At 38.4% G+C, this 23,295-nt stretch overlaps 1 protein-coding gene across 5 annotated transcripts in view; it reads right to left on the bottom strand.

The window, feature by feature from the left end:
- The window catches only part of cacna1g (calcium channel, voltage-dependent, T type, alpha 1G subunit), a 296,673-nt gene that overhangs the window by 13,079 nt on the left and 260,299 nt on the right, over positions 1-23,295 (bottom strand). For all 5 annotated transcript variants that reach the window (XM_067429513.1, XM_067429516.1, XM_067429515.1 and 2 more), the window contains 7 exons: positions 17,427-17,578; positions 14,243-14,352; positions 11,614-11,747; positions 8,695-8,765; positions 6,180-6,258; positions 971-1,092; positions 427-846 (listed from right to left, as the gene is read on the bottom strand). In XM_067429513.1, coding sequence (XP_067285614.1) covers positions 427-846; positions 971-1,092; positions 6,180-6,258; positions 8,695-8,765; positions 11,614-11,747; positions 14,243-14,352; positions 17,427-17,578 — 1,088 coding nt within the window. The remainder of the gene's footprint in view (positions 1-426; positions 847-970; positions 1,093-6,179; positions 6,259-8,694; positions 8,766-11,613; positions 11,748-14,242; positions 14,353-17,426; positions 17,579-23,295) is intronic.

The raw sequence follows: 23,295 nt of genomic DNA, 5'->3' as shown, positions 1-23,295 counted from the left end.
GAGCTTAAGTTTACCATATCTGATGTGTGTGTTGATGCATGTTTATATGTCAATAAAAACCTAAATTAAATATGTTCATCACATAGCGATCATGTCTCTTCAGAAAATGATTTTAGTGGTAATGGAGAACATGCAGTAGATGAGAAGCGCCTATAGAAGCATACGGCATGTAGTCTAGCAGTATAGTGTGAAGTTAGACAATAGAGCGTCTTCCCTGAAACACTATGACATTGAAAGATTTCAACAAATCAAAAATAAGCAGGACAAAAACAATCTTAAGCAGGATTCTAGCTGGTCTAATGTGGTGATAATTAGCTTAGACCAGCTAGAAACCAGCTAGCATGTAGTCTGACTCATGTTGAACCTGAAAATTACACCATAGGCAGTACACACCATTGACCTAGCACACCTAGTATTTCCACTCACCTCTAGAGGCGGCTCCAAATTTTGAGGAGGATCAGGATCCGTCTTTATGTGATCTTCAGAGTCTCTACGCATGTCTGCAGGTGGACTGTCTGAGGGGTAAATCGGTCCAGACAGTTCTCTCGAGTCTCTTGATATCCAGGGTGACCCCCCTGGCCCACTCATGTCACTAGGTCCCAAAGGTGGCATGTGCCCTCGGGGCATTCCTCCATCTCCACCCGCAGCCTCCAGCTCCATCTCGGCTTCCAGCTCAGCTTCTTCCTTGGCCTCTTTGTTGCTTTCCTCCAGGTGCTTCATGAGCACAGCGATCACCACATTGACCAGCACAAACTGCGCCGTCAGGACAAAGGACACAAAATAAATGGGGGACACCACTGTGTTGTAGCAGATGCCCGTGTCTTGGGAGCAGTCTCTGAGCGTGTCCTGCGACGAGTGTAAAAATGAGAGCTGAATAGGTTTCTAACAACCTTACACAGAACACATGCGAAGCATTTAAAACAAACTGCGCATCATTTAAATTCAGCACTACGAGTTGACTGTGTCCTACCTTCATAATGCCATTCCAGTTGTCCCCGGTGGATACACGGAACAGCAGGAGGAAAGCCATGCCAAAATTCTTGAATGTGGCATAACGGCCGAGACCTTCACAGGGGTGCAGCTCATCACATACTAGGACAGAAAAAAATGTCAGAGGTACATACATGGAAATGTACAGCTCTACATAAGATGAAGGATGTGTTTGTGCATTATGAACATATGTACAATTTGTCCTTTTTCGACGCATATAAATTTCCAGAAGCATCTGCTCTTGGGGTGAATTTGATGTGGCGGACTAATTTGGACAGATTGCAAGTGGCCTGAAACCACCTCCATTTGTGTATTATTTTGCGTACAACAACATTGTTTATATTGAATATCTTGATATGGCTTTAAAGGGATAGTTCACCCAAACACTTTAATTACCTCATGATTTAATCACCCTCAAGCCATTCTAGGTGTATATGACATTCTTCTTTCAGACAAATAGTTATTTAAAAATGTCCTGGCTCTTCCAAGTATTATATGGAAAAACTAAATATAGATATTTTTCTTACTCAAACCCATGGATTAACTTAACTATTCACAAAAGGCCTTTATTAACCACCCAGAGCCGCATGGATTACATTTATAATGGATGGATGCACTTTTCTGGGCTTCAAATTTTAAAGTGCCATTATAAAGCTTGGATGGAAGAGCCAGGATATTTTTTAATAACTCAGATTGTATTCATTTGAAAGAAGAATGTCATATATACCTAGGATGGCTTGAGGGTGAGTAAATTATGGGATAATTTTCCTTTTTGGGTGAACTATCCCTAAATCCCTTCCTGGAATCGTATGTCTCGGCAACCTTCCTTCTGAGGGGATAAGGCAGCTTTTTTTTATGTTGGCATGATGGAACAACATACTTCAATGCTTATGACCAAACTAGACCAGGGCTGCATTTCCTAAAAGCATCTTAATCATAACAGATTGTAGAGACTGTTGGCAGCTCATATGGGTTTATTGAGGTTTATACTATATAATGTGTCACTCTACTCTTGCATGATGTATGTTGCACCTGATTTTTAATTTTGACGTACACTTGTAGTGAGAAATATATAAAAAAAAATATGCATTAAAAAATTATATAAATGTATTGTCCTTCATGTAACGATGAAATGGCATTTAAATTAACTAATACATAAATATATAAACTCACCTAAAGGATTATTAGGAACACCATACTAATACTGTTTTTGACCACCTTTCACCTTCAGAACTGCCTTAATTCTACGTGGCATTGATTCAACAAGGTGCTGAAAGCATTCTTTAGAAATGTTGGCCCATATTGATAGGATAGCATCTTGCAGTTGATGGAGATTTGTGGGATGCACATCCAGGGCATGAAGCTCCTGTTCCACCACATCCCAAAGATGCTCTATTGGGTCGAGAGCTGGTGACTGTGGGGGCTATTTTAGTACAGTGAACTCATTGTCATGTTCAAAAAAACAATTTGAAATGATTCAAGCTTTGTAAAATGGTGCATTATCCTGCTGGAAGTAGCCATCAGAGGATGAGTACATGGTGGTCATAAAGGAATGGACATGGTCAGAAACAATGCTCAGGTAGGCCGTGGCATTTAAACAATGCCCAATTAGCACTAAGGGGCCTAAAATGTGCCAAGAAAACATCCCCCACACCATTACACCACCACCAGCCTGCACAGTGGTAACAAGGCATAATGGATCCATGTTCTCATTCTGTTTACGCCAAATTCTTACTACCTTCTGAATGTCTCAACAGAAATCGAGACTCATCAGACCTGGGAAAATTTTTCCAGTCTTCAACTGTCCAATTTTGGTGATCTCGTGTTAATTGTAGCCTCTTTTTTTCCTATTTGTAGTGGAGATGAGGTGGTACCCGTTGGGGTCTTCTGCTGTGGGGTCTTCTAATCCATCCGCCTCAAGGTTGTGCGTGTTGTGGCTTCACAAATACTTTGCTGCATATCTCGGTTGTAACGAGTGGTTATTTCAGTCAAAGTTGCGTTTGCGTGCTTCTAGTAAACACAGAAACTGCCGAACGGCGGTCTTTCGAATCAGCTTTGACCGCGACTCTGGAAGACTTGGAGTTAAGCTTTTCTCTGAGAAAAGAACAAAGAACGGCACTGAAGTCATTCTTAAAAAGGGAAGATGTGTTCGGAGTTTAGCCGACCGGATACGGTGAATGTTTAATCTATCAATGAGCTCCGCTTCACCTTCGTTGCTCTGGTTGGTGTAGCGCTATCCTATCGCGTGCAGAGGGAGTTTGAAAGACAACCGTTTATCCCGCCCCTCGGATTGAGCCCTGTCAATGGTGAGTTTCCAGACCAAACATCTTGATGTGGGTCTGGCTTGTCAGGCTAATCAATCCAGGCTAAAGTCAATAATTACCATTGCATTATATTAATAATTTCACTAATAAGCAAGCTTGATTACAAGTGACAAAAAGAAATGTTGGAAAGTATGTGTAAACATGAAACTAAACCTCCAGTAGGTGGCAGCAGGTGGCCGTCTTAAAGAGTGAGTCACTGAGTCGTTCATTCAAACAATTCATTCAAACACTGAACTGTTCAGTAAAGCCCCGTTTCCACCAAAATTACCCGGAACAATTTGTACCAGGAACTTTTTTACAGGAACTTTCCCCCCCCCCCCCCCCCCCCCCCCCCAGACCTGCAGCTGTCTGCGTTTTTCGACCGCGATAAAGTTCCGAAAAGATTAGGCAAATTAGTCCGGTGATGTAGGACTGCGCGCGACTGCTCCTCCAAATCAGTGAAGGATAGTAATCATTTTTAAGTGTACCGATTGAAAGGTTTAGTGGACTATTTACATGAGACGTTATCTAAACCGATCTGGTGTTTACATGTGATGACTTTCAATCGCAATCATTTTGTCACATGCAGTTTGTCTGCCGCATCAAAAATGTCGCCGCTGTTTTTTCCAGCAGCTGAATGTGTTAACTGTAGCCATAGCAACTCTTAACACCAGAACTTTTATAGCTATTTGTTGTAAAGTGTAATAATCATCACGAAATAAAAAGTTTACCCCTCAGAAAAATGTACTTTCCTCTCTTGTCAGCATGAGCGCGGCACGCGCCGTCACGTCATGTAAGGACACACACTTAAAAGTAATCGGTCAGGTCGTTTACATGATGAAAAAAAATTAATAACGAGTATGGAAGAGATTCAAGCTGTGCTGCTTTTGCTGGTTATGTATAGGTTTACGAGGTAATTAACAACGACAGAAAAGAGCACTAATATGCAGATTCAGCAGCATGCAGCATATTCAGAAAGCTTGCAAAGCTAGATTTAAAATGACAATGTGTATTATTATCAGCTATTACGGACATTGATCGTGAGATGGCTGAGACGAACGCGCGCCACCAGACAGAGAGCAAGACTGATATTTACTGAACGTAGACCGAACCTCGCAAAAGACTTTTAAAAATGCCCGTTGAACTAAAATGCTGTGTGAGCTCAACCAATCAGCATGTTCAGCGCCCAAGTTTAATCAGGCTCTTGTCCGTCGGGCAAGTAAAATTCTCTTTCCCTTGTCCCTTCAAAAAATCCACTTGTCCCAAGCGTTAATGTCGACCCCTGCTTTGTATTTGTCGTAAAGAGCTTTGCGGTGTCATTTTCAGACAAATTGGTGGTTTTCTTGTTTTGTGGCCAAAGCTTTCTGACACTTCACGCAAAGTACCTCTTTTTGGTCAACATTCTGCTTTTTGTAGCCAAAATAGTCCCAAAAAGATGATTGCTGGTATGAAACCTTTTTTTTTGTGGCGGATCTTTTTTTTTTTGTCGCGTATTTTAGCAGTGAATGTTTGGCCGTGAGCGGTGAGCAGCGGCACAGCGAAACAATCACTGTGCAGGCACGCGGACCGGGCAGGTCACCACAGCGACAAACTCGTGTTTACTATGTGCTACCATTCTCTAAATACACCATGGGCTACTACCCTTCACATCGAATGTTCCGGCGATGTGACTATCGCTCACGCGCACATCGCGATGTCGATGTTAAAACAGAATATTGTTCAGCCCTAGTTTGAATCTGTCGGGCCATCCTCCTCTGACCTCGAGCTTCAACAAGGCATTTTCGCTCACAGGACTGCTGCATACTGGATGTTTTTCCCTTTTCTCACCATTCTTTGAAGCAACTGCCATGCGATTGGTTGATTAGATAATTGCATTAATGAGAAATTGAATAGGTGTTCCTAATAATCCTTTCGGTGAGTTTATATACTTTCTATGGAGTGTACTTACTGTTTCAGAACATACATACAGTATACAGAGAACCACTTAAATAGAGACAAACTACTTAAACTACTAATCGAACAGCCAACAATTTAACCCAATCCTTAGGTGGGAAGAAACAAAAAAAGTTTGCCTTGCAGACAAGTCAATCTCAGTTCAGCCAGCAGACGCTATATATTGAACTTGGACAGCATTGTAAAGCTGGATATGAATTATGAAGTCTCTATGTTTATCTTGAGCCGGCTGATTGGAAATGGAAATGACATCAACCCTGGTATTGTGCTGAGCTGCAATGAATCACGGCAGGGTGTATTCAGTAAACCAGTGCCAAATGTGCTGCCACGTATTTTAGAGAAAATCTGCTGCAGGTACCAAATTTATGGTTTGCTCTTACAGACAATGTTGGAAAACTTTCAAAAATATGTGAAAGTGATCTTCCAGCAACTTAAAACAAATAAACTAATAAACCAAGCCATTTTAAAATCAATTACGCTATATTAAAGGATAGAGTTGACCTAATCAGTTTCACTGAGTGTTGCATTTAGGTCATATAATATTGGGTATAAAGTATCATATTAATGTTTACAACTTTGTTGAGAAACTTCCATTGACCACCCAATGAAAATCATATACTGGTGCATTGCAGTTTTACTTAATACATTTTAATGTGGCCCAGTCAATGAACGTTAGTTTGGCATATTAACTTGGGTTTAATTTCAAGTTAACATAATATTGTATTGTTGTGTAGAGCATATTGTAATTTTTACGACAAAAAATAGTTTTTGGACTCCCAGCAGTTGTTTTGGTTCCCTAGGGGGTCTATGTAATTTACAATTCAGTGTAAATAAAATCCAGACAGAAAGATACAAACACAACTGAGGAGTTGTCTGAGTGAATTAGACCACAAGGAAAAATGGTCCTTATTTATGTGTGTTTGTTATGCTTACTCAGGTCACCAAACAACTCCACTCCCAGAGCAGCGAAGATGAAGAAGAGCAACATGAAGAGAAGACCCAGATTCCCCACCTGTGTGTGTAGAGAGAGAGAGACAGACAGACAGACAGGAGAGTTTGTCATGGAACTCAAAAGAAACTGACAGGGCAGGCCTAGAAATACCACCTGTGAGGAGCCAACAAGAGAGTCATGAAGTGAGATGACGACAGTTGTGTTCCACTTGATTACAGCTTGCCAGTTTTGTAAACTTAAATCTCAAACTATGCCGTAGTGTACTGTAGCAGTAGTTTTGCACATGTTCCAGACATGTGGGGGGATGTATCTGCAGTCTCAGGGATGAATCTTCCTCCTTTCTTGCAACCAATAAGAAGTGTCAGAAAATTATAAATAAAAATGATCCTATCCTAACAAAAAAACCTCAAAGCGATTTAGTCCTGGGTCTATTTTATTATGCAGTACATTTCCATGTCAATATTGTCTTTATATATTGGATAAATCTTAAATTCACCATTTTCAAAGATGAAAATCATTTATTTTTCACAAATTAAACATTTCTGTCATGTCAACTCTCTGAGTGTTTTGGCATGGTAATGAGTATGATAATGTTGATATATTAGGTCTTGGTGGTTTAGACCTTCTATGCTGCTGCTTTTAGTTATTTTTGCTGTACGGGACTTGTTACTGCCAATACATACACAAAACTCTGCTGTGAGCAAGCAAGACATGGTGCTGCTGTACAATACAGTATACATGAATTGCCAGTAGTAGATATATACAGGTGGAGCTGGGGAGGGTGGAGGGTTTTTTTGAAGGTTGAGCATGCAAGCTCATTGGCTACTGATACAGCAGGAACCAATCAGCTCTGCCTCTAGATGATGATCTGATTGCAAGTTGAGTTAAGGACTATTAGCCAATGCCATCCAGTTTCATGACAGAACCTAGTATTTTGCCATACTGAGGGGGAAAAATAATATATTTTTTTAATTAAGGAAATATTTTCAGTGTATTGAATTAATAGACAATTTAAAAATAAATATTCCAGGTTTTTCCAATTTCTTCTTTATCCTTTCGCTAATCAAAAAGGGAAGCAACATTTGTCTTGTGCATATTGTGTTGTATATTTGAACATGTAGTGTGATATTTTGTGGTATGAATTCAGTATGACTTAAAACATTCCATCTTATGTAAATTATAAAAACCAGTATATTATCAAAATGTCTAAAGAGATTGTTTTGATACAAAATCAAAGTATATCATTAAATTCAAGTTTTGCCAATGCCCTGTTATTGTGAGCGAAGAAAAAAAACAAATAACATTAAGTTTTAATTTAGGAAATATATTTTTTAATTTACAACTTATTCAAAGTATATCACATTAAATGAAAGATAACTCACAATGAGCAATGGCTTTAAACATTTATGTTCATCCTGTTAAATCATCAGTATAGTGTAATATATAATAATAATAATAATAATAATAATATATTATTATTGTCATTACTACTACTGAAATAACTAAAATAAACAGAGGAATTCCAAGTGTCCTCACACCATCGGTGCTCGGGCCCTAATAAAATTAATAATAATCATTATTATTTTACTGTAGTTTAAGTGCCTGAATCCTGTTCTGGTATACCCTTATTATATAGAAAATAACACTGGTTAACAGGAAGGACACCTTACACCAAGATGGATTCGGAAAAAAATCATGTGAAACCTTTAACGATCACAAGCGACTGGTTCCTTCATGATGAGGCAAATGGAAATGAAAAAGAGTCTGATTACATGCACTGATAAATCCAATTGCATTGACATTTCTTTTTCTAAGGCTGGCCATTTTCCCACCCTATTCTCTCTTAAGTGCACTCTTCACTGGCTGGATTCACAGTGATTCACAAAGACCAAGCTGACACAATCTAGCAGGATATCTCAGAACACTCTTATGGACCAGAACACCTCTCACAAATTGCAGAAGAGTAGATCAATAGCCTAGAACCACAAAAAGCAACTTTAGAAGAAAATAAATATTTTAAAAAACGGTGTGGAAGTCACAGCGACAGTGAAAGGGCATTAGGAGGCGGTGGCTAAACATGATCTAATCCAATTAGGTGACAATTAGTTAAATTAAGAATTACATGTCTGATTATCGGAATGAATTTCTGAGGAGAGACTGGGATTAATAGTGTTTCCTGTGGTGTGGCATGTTTCCAAATCAAAAACCCTGCAGGCGGTGGTGAAGCCTGATGTTATCAAAGAATGTGCACGCTGGAGATATTCTTCTCTGGCTTCTGTTATTTCTGCTGTTCTCCATGCCGCCCATCTGAGCCAATCTGCACTGCTGTGGCCTCTTCATGGCAGATTGACTATGCAAATGAGGCCTGTGGAGAGTGGAGGGGCCACAGGAGAACAGGGAACGGGGACTGGGAGCTCTCTCACAGAGCGGGATTCATGGGATATGAGTGGAGAGAAGAACTTTATGAGGGAGACAAACAAAAGTTTTGTGCAGTACCTGAGGCAGGGCCTGGATCACAGTGTCAAGCAGAGCTCGCATTCCGACGGCCATCTTTAGTAGCTTCAGCACTGAAAGGAGGACACAGTTGCACATTACATGTAATCAATAATAACAGTAAATTATGCATAGCTACAAGTAACTAACTCTAAACCAAATGCTAAAGGCCAAAGTATAAGATCAGTGTGCACAAACTTCGTCATCAGAAGAGTATGTGTGTACTAAACGCGCACCGCCTGATTTTTGTAACCAAACATACTTTCTTACATGCGCTTTTTTGTTGTAGAATTTACGTGCATTGAAACTCTGGGCCAAGAGATACTTTTTACTTTTTAAAAGGTCCCGTTCTTCGCGATTCCATCTTTCAAACTTTAGTGTGTAATGTTGCTGTTAGAGCATAAATAATACCTGTAAAATTATAAAGCTCAAAGTTCAATGCCAAGCGAGATATTTTATCTAACAGAAGTTCCCTTTCAAAGCCAACAGTGAACGGCCGGTTTGGACTACAGCAGGAAGTGCAGGGATGTAATGACGTCACTAGAACCGTTTGTTGACTAACCCTCCACCCTCAAGAACACGCAAAATAGGGGGCGTAGTGTTGTTGCTCTCCCACGTGGAGAAGAGCGCGCATTCAGCACTTACATCTCCCGTTATGGTAAGAGGCGGGACCTTTCCGGGCAAAGTGCGCTAAGCTGCTGTCCAATCACAACACGGGAAGCGCTGGCCCAATCAGAACTCGTTACGTGTTTCTGAAAGAGGGACTTCATAGAACAAGGAAATCATCAGGCTGCTTTTAGGACAGAGGAAACAGCGCTGTACAGATAAGTAAATTGTGTGAAAAATACGGTTGTTTTTTTTTTTTACACGCGAAACATGAACTCATGTTATATTGCACACTGTAAACATAATCAAAGCTTCGAAAACACGCGAAGAACGGGACCTTTAAGACTTTTTAATCTCACAATTCTGACTTTTCCTTGCAATTGCAAGCTTATATCATGCAATTTTAAGAAAGAAAAAAAGTCATGAAAAAGTCACATCCTTCAGAAATTATTCTATTTTGCTGATTTGGTGCTCAAAAACATTTCTTATAAAAACTGTTTTGAATGCAATTATTTGAAATAGAAATCTTGTGAAACATTCTAAATGTATTAACTGTTACTTTTGATTAATTTAATGCATCACTACTGAACAAAAGTATTAACTTCTTACAAAAAATACAGACCCCAAACTTTATCAGTCCCATTTGTACAATGAAAAGAATAAAGGACCAAGGCAGCTTCCTTGTGGGACTCCAAAGTGGGCTATGTTTCTAAGAAACTGAGTTTTAATATACATTTTAAACCAATTTAATACAGAGTTGTAAAGACCAACTAGCTTTTCCAAATGATTGATTCAATTATCATGGTCGATCACATCAAATGCTGCACTTGAGTCTAAAAGAACAAGAATTGAGACCTTCCCATTATCTGAATATATTATGAGGTCACTTATTATTTTTGTAAGAGCATTTTCAGTACTGTGGTAATGTTTAAAAAAAAAAAAGTTATACATACAGCTGATGCACAATAGTCATACATGACACAAAGGACAAACAAAATGCATAAATCTAGTTACCAAATTCTGATTTGAACTTTTAAAACAACCTATGAACTTGAGGGACGTTCACACTACTTTTTGTTCCATAGACTTCCATTCATATGCATACGAAGGCGTCAGACCGCAAATGAAAGCTCATGGGAAAAGTATTGCATTTCATTTGTTCCAAAGTTGAAGTTTGGTCAACTCTGATCTGCAAATTCGTATCAAGTGAAGACGTGGCCATTAAAAGATCGATGCGTCATGGTGTGATCTTGTGACTTAATTAAAAAAATATATATTTTTGCACTGAGGTCGAGCAGAATGTATATTTTCACATATTGAATGCATTCATTTTTCTTATATGTTGAAGTCATGTTTATAAAAAGTAGAATGTGACAGTATTACAACCGTGTTCGTAAAAATGTGTGCTCAAAGTCTAGTGTGACCATGGTTGCATTGTATTCAATGTTTGCGGAATTTTTTTAGCAATACAGGCACAATCAATGTATTACAAATAGGAGTAAAACTAAACCATTCTTCTAATTTTTAAAAAGAAAAAAATGTGATCAAACTGACTCAATCTTTTAACAGAGCCCTGTTTGGAAAGACATACATGTGCATATAGTGGATGCACTGTTTCTTTAAAAGTAGCCAGTGGAAACTAATTTTCACGGTGGTCAGATCACAGAGAATGTTATTATTGGGGTCGTGCACTACACACGGAGCTTTAATGATGGCTGTTCAGCCATGGAGGAGATGCCACTGTGGAGGTTTGGTTAATTGCAATCAGGGCAGTAAGTGGATGATGCTTGTGACTTTCATTACAAGAATGTCGGAATGAATCCAGGAGGAAATAGGCTGCGAAGACGTGCAGGCACACCCTCACTCCCACCCTCACACTCTCTTTCTCTCTCTCTCTCACTCACACACACACACACCCTGATGAGAACACAGACATCTGAGCAGGTGTGTTTGCTTGGCCATCTCTGTTGAGGGAATAATCAATAAAGACTCTCCCAGCAGCTCTTTCATTAGAGGAAGAATAATCGTTCCAAGCAGAGAAGCACCCCAGCTTCCTACACTGTGTGTTGGGAGTGTGTGTTTAAGTAGAGTAGCTGTGTGAAACTGAATTTCTCATTACAGCCATCTGGACTCTTTCTACACAGACTACGGCTTCTGCTGAGATGTCTGTGAAACAACAGAGATCCCGAGGGTGACACACACAACCGGGTCTGATCTACTGAGGGTAACAGGCAGAGCTGCTGAGGAGTGTAAACTTTCACAGGGAGAAAAATGGACCATGGCTGTATGGAAGATAAGAAGGAAGAGAATACAAACCACGAGCGATCCGCAGCACCCTCATGATGCGAATGATGGTGGGGTTGATGGGAAGGGAAGCGTTAACCTCGATTTCCTCCAGTGTTATGCCCATTATAGACAAAAGAACAATTGCAAGATCTAACTGGTTCCACCTGCATAAAGACACATTATGTTAATGTCAGAATGATTGTACACTACTATCCCAAATGTTGGGGGGCAGTTTTTTTGCAAAGAAAGGAATTATTACTTTTATTCATTAAGGATATATTAAATTGATCAAAAGTGACAGTAAAGACTTTTACATTGCTTTAAAATGTAAATGCTTTCCTTTTTGCATTTTAGAATTACAGAAAGAATCCTGACAAAAATAACGTTTGACAAAATCATTACACAATGCAACCACTTTAAACTATTATAATAATAATGATAATTATTATCATTATTATTATTATTATAATAATGATAATAATGAAATTAATATATTTCTTAAGAACCAAATCACCATATTAGAAAAAATTCTGGAGTAATTCATGCTTTTCAAAGGAATATATTTTATTTAAATATACTTAAATAGAAAACAGTTTAATTGTATTTCACACTACTACAATTTTACTGTATTTTTGATCAAATAAACGCAGCATAAGACACTTCTTAAAAAAATTCTTTAAAATTGAATTAAGAATTCAATTGTTTATCATCTAGTTTTGTTGTCATTAAAATGTATTTTGTATTAATATTGTGTACTGTTGATGAACAACTGCAGATTGCCAAAAACTCTTACACACACACGTTTATGAGGTGACAAACTACATTATCATAATTATACATTTTAAAATACATTGTTAAAGCATCAATTATACACTAAATGTGCATCTTTAATTGTTTTTGTAGCCATTGCCTTTGTCAATTAGCGAAAAAGAATATGACTTCCTCAATCTTAACCTAACATACAAGTATTTTAAAGTAGCATTGTATCCTTAAAATGTGAGTTATACAACTCTAGGAGTTATAACATGAGGGTTTGAGTCTCTGTAAGCAATGGAAATTTGAAATGATCAAAGAAACTTCATTTTATGCAAATAACCCTTATTTGACCCTGGATGTTACTTCTCTTTTCCATTAAGTTTCTCAGCAGGTTCATTGTCTAAATATGGCTTCGAACTTTGCGGCTAACTTTAAATAACTCTCTCTAAGGGTCAAATATATAACACTGTCATGGGTGAGGTAGAGCCTAGAGCCTGTTTTAGGACACCTCAATTTGCTGGGGCCTGCAGCCATGAGAGGTGTTTTATTAGAAATGTTGGGAAATTGAAGTCAAATGATTACACAAAGTATTTCTCCATTTTTCCCACCAGCTTCATTCGCTAAGGGGCCCAGTGATCAAAGTGTACTTCCATCCTCCATCCCTGCCGACTTGGAGCACGTTGTGTGAAAGAACCAAAGTAACAAAGCCATTTCAAATGTTGTAAATCAATAAAAAGCCTTAAAGTTTCAACTCTTAAACCTTCACCTCCTGAACAGCATGTTCTGAAATGTTTAACAGTAGTTTCAACACAGGGGAGAGCCTTTGGTGAGAGATTTGTTTTAAAACCATATCAATTATATTATGTCAAAGTTCTCATTAGAATGCAAATAGCTGCTTTACATTTCCCTACACATGGATTAGGGATCTGGGAATATATTGACATGAAATGCTCTTTATTACGCTAATGAAAGAAAAAGCTGATTACATGAGAACTTCTAATGGCCTATCAACTTCACTTAAGGGACTAATTCACATACTGACTGATTTATTCAAGACTAATTAAAAGAGTAATGGATCATTTAAACTCTATAAAGAACATGCGTGTGTTAAAGTTTGCCTACAACATCAGGCATTTAGCACATCTTTGTCACTAATGTAAGAGGAATAAATGCCTTTTAAGAGGCTGTCTCATTGTTTTAAACTCAGTGTGATTTTGCATGCTTCAAGAGGGGTTTCTTTTACCAAAACCACAAGTGATATAAATTTGGTTCTTGTTTTCCACCACAGACGCCAGTGTGTTCAGACCTTGATGTGCTTCTGACAGTCTGAGGCAAACCAAAGAATCTCAAAGCTGTGATATCATTTCAAAGGATGCGGCTTTAGGGATCCAAAAAACAAAACAAAAAACAGAGATGGGGCATTGGAGCACCTCCATGACATGAGCGGAGCAAGTTTCAAAAATAGCCGTTTCAAATTTTTTAAATTCTCTCGAGTCTCTGTGGGAAAATTAAATGAAAAAACACAAAAATATGAAAACTTATTTTGTTGTTTTTATTTTTATTTTTATTTTTTATTCCAGCTAGTTTTAAAGGCAAGAATTTTGGTTTTCATTATAGTTTTTTTTTTTTTAAATCTAGCATTCATAGGTTATTTTAGCTAATTAAATGTTCTTCAACAACACGGAATCAAACAGGTTTATTTTATTTAGAATCAAATTAACGACTTATTTATTCCCATATTTTTACTTTATATTTCTTTAGAAAGAACGGTCATTTCTATTGATTTTCCACAGGAGAGTCTAAGCTCAAATGTCAAGCTATGCCTATGGCTTTTATGTAAATTTCTTAATTGTTATGGATCAACTACCTTAGGTGCAACTTTTGAGAGGGTCACGTCTACTACCTGTCCTTGAAGAAGCGACGGAATCCAAAGGCAACAAGCTTGAAGACGGACTCCAGCACAAATATGATTGTGAAAATGTAATTGCAGATCTTCAGAGCCTCGTCCAGGACCTGTTAAAGCAGATAAGCCACAGAGGGAATGTAATAGTGAAATTAACAAGCATATTTCCACTCTTTCAGAACAATAAATAAATACAAAAAAATGAGTCTATGAATGGCCAAATAGGTCACACCTTAATTAATAAGTGGAAAAGATGAGTTATCAAATGTGGTTAGATTAGCACAAAGAAAACGACACTCATTAGCTGGCATCTTCAGGATCTGACAGTCAGTGGACACTGGCAGGGAGCCTTCGCTTGTACGTAATTAAGGCCAGGCTAAGTGTGACGATGCACCAGAAAATCAATTGATTTTGTTCATGGAATGAGTGTGTTAGTGGTCAAAGCCTAACAATCCCCTTTGCTTCACTTGCTCCAAGATTTTGCAGGCCAATGGGGCTCTAATTAAAACAGACTGCTATTTATAGCCACAGATGAGGTCACGGACCTCCATTAATGATGGGTGAAAATCTTGGGAATCATCCAAACAGAGTTGACTGATAGGGATAGACTGATAGGGATAGTAAACACTAGTTTTGATTTAAGGTAACATACCTATTGAAGCTTGTCCATGGCACGGGTAATTGCAACTTTTTAACTCACAATTATGACTCTCGGAATTTCTTATTTCAAGTTTATATCTAACGATTCTGACTTTATAACTTGCAATTTTATATATACATATAAACATGCAACTGCGAGTTGAAAAGGTCCAATTCTGAGGGGAAATACTTTTTTCACAGAATTGCTAGTTTATATCCGAAGCGCATGGAACAGGTGCAACTTAGGGCATGTCCGAATCCACTTTTGCTATTTAACGACAGGTTTTCCAAAAGGTGTGTGTCTATTTATGAATCATAGGTTTTGGTTTAACAAGCAATAAACCAAATATATCTAATTCCCTTTAAAAGTGCACTATGTAGTATTTTTGCAGTAAAATATCCAAAAACCACTAGGCCGGTGTTATATATTTTGTTTAGTTGAGTACCTACAATTTTCCAAATGTTTCCAACTATTTGTAAATTGTGTGTCAGCATAGCGTCTGAGAAAGTCGCCCTGTCAATTGCGTCATATCTGCGCTACTCTCAGTTTCGGGTTTTATTTGGCAGGAGCGCTTTACTCTTACACAGTTACTCTGAACACACAGAGTAACGTCATTTTCAACAAACTTAAATGTATCTAATATGATTAACAGAGCTGCATTACCTCATAATCATTTCATAAATGAATAGGTGCCCTCCAGTGGACGGAAAGTTGCATAGTGCACCTTTAAAAGCCAGTTGCGCTTGCACCACGACAGATTCTATTTACATGGCGGTATTTGCAAACGGAAAAGACTGAAAGAGGAACCCTTTTATTTTTAATATTTAAAAATGGTTGTGTGCTGCTGTAGCCTGACAAGCCAGACCCACATCAAGATGTTTGGTCTGGAAACTCACCATAGACAGGGCTCAATCCGAGGGGCGGGATAAACGGTTGTCTTTCAAACTCCCTCTGCACGCGATAGGATAGCGCTACACCAACCAGAGCAACGAAGGTGAAGCGGAGCTCATTGATAGATTAAATATTCACCGTATCCGGTCGGCTAAACTCCGAACACATCTTCCCTTTTTAAGAATGACTTCAGTGCCGTACTTTGTTCTTTTCTCAGAGAAAAGCTTAACTCCAAGTCTTCCAGAGTCGCGGTCAAAGCTGATTCGAAAGACCGCCGTTCGCCAGTTTCTGTGTTTACTAGAAGCACGCAAACGCAACTCGGCCGTCGTCATTATGGCCCCGCCCGCCGGGGTCTATACACGATGTGATTGGCCCATCCAGATTGTGAGGAATACTTCCTCTTCCTCTAATACTTACAAAGGGTATTGAGAGTTCCTAGATGACACTTGCGGGCAGATTAAATTTGCTGCCGCTAGGGTGCGTCTAGATTTCTAGGCTAGTGCTGCTGTGTATCCCTGTGTGTGTGTGTAAAAAGCAGAGTGTATGCACATTGTGCACCCGCCTATTGGCACATTTTACTAACACGCCCTTTAAATAACACAAAAAAATACTGCGCTTTCAGTTGCCTCAGATAGCAAAGTGCCAACAATGCGCCTGAACACACCTCGTTTTCAGACCAGCATGCCCATGGGCGAACAGGTGGGCACGAGTGCATTTGCCATTTAAACAACGTGGCTCAGATTGTGAAAATGATAACTGCGCCTGGAAGAAACTAGCTAAAAACGTTTGATTCGTGCCTGGTGTCGCACTGTGCCGGGTGTATGATAGAGCCCTATATCAAAAAGCCAAAAGATGTCAGAATTGCAAATTATGAAGTCAGAATCAAATTATGAAGTCAGAAATGGCAATTGTGAGAAACAAGTCAGAATTGCGAGATCAAAATATTCTGTGGCGGAAACAAGCTTTTTAAAAAATGGTTTAAATATTAAAATATGTTATAGATAAACTTTTACTCTGCTCTCTTTCACTTTCCCTAAAGACTTTAATTTTTTATTTATTTTACCTCCCAATAGGCTAGCAATTGAAAGAACCACTAAACTATCAAGGGTAGTTTATAGTGGTCTTTTACCGTCAAAGATGACCTTTGTCATAAAGGAATAAAAAAGCAGTTCAAAACATATTATACGACCCAAATGATTTACAAAATCCAATCTAATCTTTCAGAACTTAGCTGCAAACTCAAGTTATTGTTTTAGTCCTCTACTGAATATTCATGAATCGTCTCTGCAGTGTTATGCGGAGGGGAAAGACTGATGAGGGAATATGCATACATTTCAGTGCATGCACTAAAGTGTGGTTTATTTTGGTGAAGCATTGCTCTCGTAAGGCTTTTTTACACACAGGCTATGGTACAAAATGTCCTGGAGCAGCACAATAAAAGTGCAAATAAGTGTAATAATATAAAGAAAATTACATACTCACCACTATGATATAATCAAAATGCAGTATAGCAAAAATAACCCATAAACATTATCTGCCTAATCGTCTTATATTATGCATAACAAAAAAGGGTGAGATAACGGTGAGTTGAACTTACAGTAACATTGTCTGCCGTGAGTTCAACAAGCGCATGCACTCTCACTGCTCTACTACCTTAGGTTGCTGGTAGTGCTCCATGGACATGGTGATGACATTGAGCCCGATGACAATCGTGATGAACAAGTCCAGATAGTGGCTGGTGCACATCTTGTGGATGAGAAGCCGTGTAGGTGAGTAATCTGAGTAATAGGGTTTACTCTGGGCTTCTGAAAAACCATGGGAATAGGGAGGAAGCATGAAATAACTGTACTGAAACAAACATTGCTTTGTACACACTCATGCCCACACTGAGAAAAGAGGGGGAGAGGGAAATAACCAGTGGGAAAGAGAAGAAGCTAAGAGATAGACCATGTGTGAATAAGTTCACCCAGGAATGAAAATGCACTAGCTCATCTTCATGTTGTTCAAAAATCTAACTCACTTTATATTTATCTGAAAAACGTTCAAGGAGAATTTCTGAAGATTGTGCTGGCCGCTCTTTTCCATGCAATTACAAATGTCCATATTGTAATTGCTCTGGGGTCTAGAGCTTTCAGTCTCTAAACATGTAGAAAACACACCATAAAAGTGGCCCATATTACTTGTGTATCAATAAAGTTCTGATGCCTTATGACTGCTTTGTGTGAGGAATAGAGTGAATCAGAGTTATTCATTGCAACTGAATCATTAATTCAGTGAGAACTTGAAAACAGAATCAGTCCAATTTGTGAGAGAATCATTCAGATTAGTTTTATGAACTGGATCCTTCACTGATTTCACTCAATTAATTTACAAATCTTACAAACTTTTTTTCTTCTTCGCACAATGCTATATTGTATGACTTCATATGACTTGAAATATAGTGCATGAGTTGCATGGACCACTTCTATGATCCTTTGGTAATGGGGCTTTTGATGAGCTTGAAAGTCTTCAAAAAATATCTTTAAATAGTGCAGAAGAAGGTCATATGGGTTTTGAACAAAATGAGGGTGAGTAAATGGCCATTTTCACTTTCGTGTGAACTTTTCATTTAACTGTGATTGTTTCTGTGGTCCATGCCAAATCAAAGGCAGAGGAGCCCATATTGAGGGGCCGCTGTGCCTGAGATCTGCTCACTCACAGATACCTAAACAAAGCAAATTGTCCTATTACATCATGGACTTTCTAATTAGTTTGCTTGAGACATTAACAAATCACCATTCCACAAGGACAGACTTGTGCATTTGCTAGTTTTGCTGATCCATATCTATTCTTGTGTTTTTCCTCTGTTTTTTTTGCTGAGGACGGAGAGGACTAGAGGGATGGCAGAGCAGCGGGGGGCCGGGGGGCTTATCGTCCCGAAACACAGACAGGGCTGTGAGCGGCAGCTGTGTTCCCTGTGGTCCTGTCAGCCCATTAAGGCAGGCTTTTCCTGGCAATAGCCACTGGACTGAAGGAACAGGTGCTGCATTCAACCTTTTCTTTTTTCATATATAAATGGAGCCACATCAGCAGTATTTGTTTAATCACATGGCTGCTCCCCACTGGATAGTGAATTTGAGTATGACTCATCTAGAACATGTCCAAATGATTTGCTTGTTAAAGGTGAAGTAATTTTTTGGATGTTAATCTCAGTTGAACTTTCTTTTTTGAGATTTCTACAAGTAAGCCATTGTCTTTGTTTTTTGCGTTCCATACAGACTTTATCATTTTATCTTAAGTTTTAGTATTTTGTGTGATATTTTAGTAATTTCAGTATTTCAGGTAGTATAAGTAACTAATTTGATAGTTACTTTATGTATTTAATTTAGTCGTGTCAATTGATAAAAAAATAAAAAAAAAATCACAAATTACTTTGCATGATACTGGCACGTGTCTTTCTGTGCATGCAGACAGGACATTCACAGACAGCACGTTCTTTGTCTTGTCATGCTTAAATGGTTTAAAAGCATTTGTGCGAATATGAGCATGATCATGTAATGTAACACTAGCCAAAGGTTGATAGAAAAACAGATACTGCGTTAATTGCGTTAAATATTTTTAAAGGGTTAGTTCACCCAAAAATGAAAATTATGCCATTAATTACTCACCCTCGTGTCGTTGGACACCTGTAACACCTTCGTTTATCTTCAGAACACAAATGAAGATATTTTTGTTGAAAGCTGATGGCTGAGAAAGGTAGGCTTCAGATAGGCCTCCATTGGCATTCAGTACATTTCAACTGACCATCTCACAAGACCCATAAAAGACACTAAAGACTTCATTACAAAGTCCATCTCACTTTTTTTTGCACACAAAAACTGTTTTCGCCGCTTGGTACAATTATTGTACAGCCACTGTAGTGAGATGGACTTTGTAACGAAGTCTTTAGTGCCTTTTATGGGTCTTGTGAGTGGGTCAGTGGAAATGTACTGAATCCCAATGGAGGCCTTTCTGAAACCTTTCTCAGCCATCAGCTTTTAACAAAAATATCTTTATTTGTGTTTTGAAGATGAACGAAGGTCTTACAGGTGTCCAACGACATGAGGGTGAGTAACTAATGACATAATTTTCATTTTTGGGTGAACTAACCCTTTAACCCTTTAAACTGAAAAAAATGAATCGCATGTGTTAATGAGGTTAAATAGATACGACACTTGGTGATGAGTGATTTGTTCAGAAAAGCCAACTCATTCAGGAACAAGTCACTGGCTGAAATTTGAAACTAATAGCATATAAAAAATATTGCAAAATAGTAGCATTATAGTAGAAGTATATAGTAGTATTAGTAGTAAGCTATTCTGAATTCACCAGCTGTTTGTATGAGTAAGTCATTGAATCCCTGACTCAACCGATTTGTTTGAAAACGCTGAACAAAACACCACTACTGGTTTCTGCTCAAAAACATGAAACAGTGCTGGTTTTGTCTTTGTTTGGAATGGTCCAAAATATAAATATCGCCTCAAATGTTAATTACTTAATATTAACTTCTTCCTTATTAAACGTATAAAAGCAATATCACAATTGCATACTCAACACTTCTTTGCTCGTATCCTATTTCTTAAATATGCATGTGATGAATATGAGGTCACTCTGTAGTGATTTCTCAGGACTAGATGTCAGCAACACCGGTTTTGCGGGTAATTTCTAAAAGAATCTTTTAACTCATCTGGCTTTAATTTCCCTAATTGGAGCCATGCTCCTGGTGTTTTTAAATGTGCTGACTCAACATTACCATTGCTTCATAATGTACAGCTTATGAATCTTAAATATCCAGCCTTGGCTAAACATTACCACTTTGGTTGTTATTTATTTATTTATTTATTGCTATTTTATGACTCCAATGATCTAACAAGATCTGCAATGATGTCAGTGTTCTGCTCTTTAACCCATGTGTTCTAAATTACTTTATTTGGGCTGCAGACCAACAGACAACAGCATCCAGGGGGGCAGCAACCAAAACCATTAATCGGGACCAAAAACAGTTACTGTGCAGACTGCCCCAGTTTCAAAGGTGCTCAATTACGGAGGGATGGGAACAGGTGTACGTTCACAGCCTGGTTTTACAGTAGACAGGTCAGCTCCCATAGGACATCCCCACTCATCTACTTCCCTCCTACCCTCTTTAGTGAGACTCTCTCCCTTTGTGCACTTTCATTCAAAAAAAGCGGATCTTGGAAGATCTTATGTCGGAAGGACAAAACTCAGTTTAGTTTGGCTTGCATTGCTAATTCCAATCTTCCTGAGCACAATAATACTACTAATAAATTAGTGACAGAGGGAAAGCGGTCTCCATAACCGTATGCTTATATATAATGAGTACTGCACTGAGTTTAACGAAAGAGTTTCATATAAGATGGCCTTTGCTGGGAGTAAGTGAAGGATTTGGCATCCTACTGTATTTACAGATAATGGATGGAACTTTTGTTTCCTGATGGCAGTGGTGCCACTCTGATGTCATGCCATTGCAATGGGTCCAGGATCCACATCAGCCAAATCAGCTTTAAAGAATTTAAAGAGAAGGAAAATGAATTAAAACTATTTTTAACCAACACAAGAATGAAATAGCGATGGAGAATGTGGGCCTGGGACCTCTCCATCTCTGTCTCTATTTTTGTGGCACAAGCTAATGATACCATGACTATGATTTAACGAGATACTCTTTGCTTAGATGGCAATTTTAGCCCATTCTTATTCCATCTATGAATACATTTGAGAACGACGGACAGATAATTGGATGAGGCGATTGAAGGTTTCGGGCTGAATGATACCACATTTGAATATAGCCACAAAACACTGGTTGCCAAACAGCCCTGAACATGTTATGTGCTAAAGCTCAGTGCAATACCCATCAACCTTCAAAAAGAAGGGTACGACAACAAATCTCTTGGCATTTTCGTCCCACTGAGACTTCATGCTGGTCTTGATGCTTTCGACATGATTCTGGTTTTGCCGCAGCTCACGTGCACTTGGAGAAAAAAAGCTCTACAAAGAAACTTTAAATTGAGGAACTCTGGACCCCATAAAATGATTTACTAATGGAAAATGCATGAACACCCAACTTTTTAATATTTGCAAAAAGTATACTACTGATCAAGAAATCACGAAACCAGATTCTGATATGAATCTATGAATATAATGTATACATTTAAAATGTAAATAAATAAATCAGTAATCAATTGTACATGATTTATTGATTTATCCCATCTTTTAGGAGGTCCAAAGTCCTTTTAGAAATATTTTAATGCACAAGAGAAGAGAGAAGAGAGAGGGCGTTGAAGGTGTAAATCCAAGAAATTAACCATAGCAGCTAGTACCTTAGAAGCCAAGTCAGTTGGGAAATACAGACAAACTCTGGTCCATTATCAACATTATTTAAACTACAAACACCATTAAGATTAGAAAAATAATAATATAATAATAGTTATTTTAGTAAATTTTGAGGGTCTAAGGGTGAGGGTCTAAAGGTGTACGTCACCAATGTCCTGATGTTAAATATTCACATTAAGGTTGACATATCTCTATAAAGCGATACTTGCAACAAACTACACCACTAAAAAATATGTTTGAGAAAGATCTGTCCATTAAGCAGACTTCGTGAGTCATGTGGGGTGAAAGTCATGAGCACTGGGGAATTGTGGGCAGTGGGAGGACTAGACTGTTATTTAAAGGAAGAGCCAGAGAAAAATTCTAAAGCCTGCATGGCAAAATGTCAGACAAAAATAGAAAGGGAAAAAGCAAAGATGATAAAAACAGCCATCTGAATAGGGACCAAATTGCCGTTTCGTTCACTCTAAGCCGAATGGTTTTTAATTGAGGCTGGTTTTACCCCCCTGAAGTGCATGGTCAATGAGTTGCTCCAAAAGTAATGAGTCGATGTCTGCTGGACATACTGCTGATGCACCCAATTTTAAAAATTTGTTTGGCAGATACCCTTTTTTTATTTGGCACAATATGCCAGCACACACAGAGTCAAAACCAACAGGAAATGACAGACTAAATGCCTTCTTAAAACAGGCAAAGAGAGAAAAATAACAGAGGAGGAGAATTTTTAAGCAAAACAAAAAAAGGGAAATAAATCAATAATATATTCAGTGATGGAAGGGCATGGTAAAGAAAATACATTCACACAAAAACAGGCAAACATATACTGTAGGATAGACTAGGGTGATACGAAAAACACAGACACATATATAATATATCATGCTGGCAGACGTGGCAGACAAACCACACTTTCTTTCTGAGTCTGACTTGAGCAAGATGGGCCATCTGAGATGGAGGTAGAATGGCAGAGGCTGGTGGATGGGCAACGGTGATGACGTGCAGAGGGCCGCAAGATTGATGTCATTCTATATTACTCAACATGAGAGGTTAGTTTGACAAATCTGACAATCGAAACCTGTTCTCATTTGAGGTAATATGTTTGGTAAGTGACAGTTAACAGAAAAGGGAATTTGTTATTGTAAAACCTCCAAATGCAAACACT

The sequence above is a fragment of the Pseudorasbora parva genome, chromosome 21 (genome assembly GCF_024679245.1).
Source record: "Pseudorasbora parva isolate DD20220531a chromosome 21, ASM2467924v1, whole genome shotgun sequence".
NCBI lineage: Eukaryota > Metazoa > Chordata > Actinopteri > Cypriniformes > Gobionidae > Pseudorasbora > Pseudorasbora parva.
Note: the sequence above shows the minus strand (reverse complement) of the source record. Positions and strands in the feature narration are given on the sequence as shown.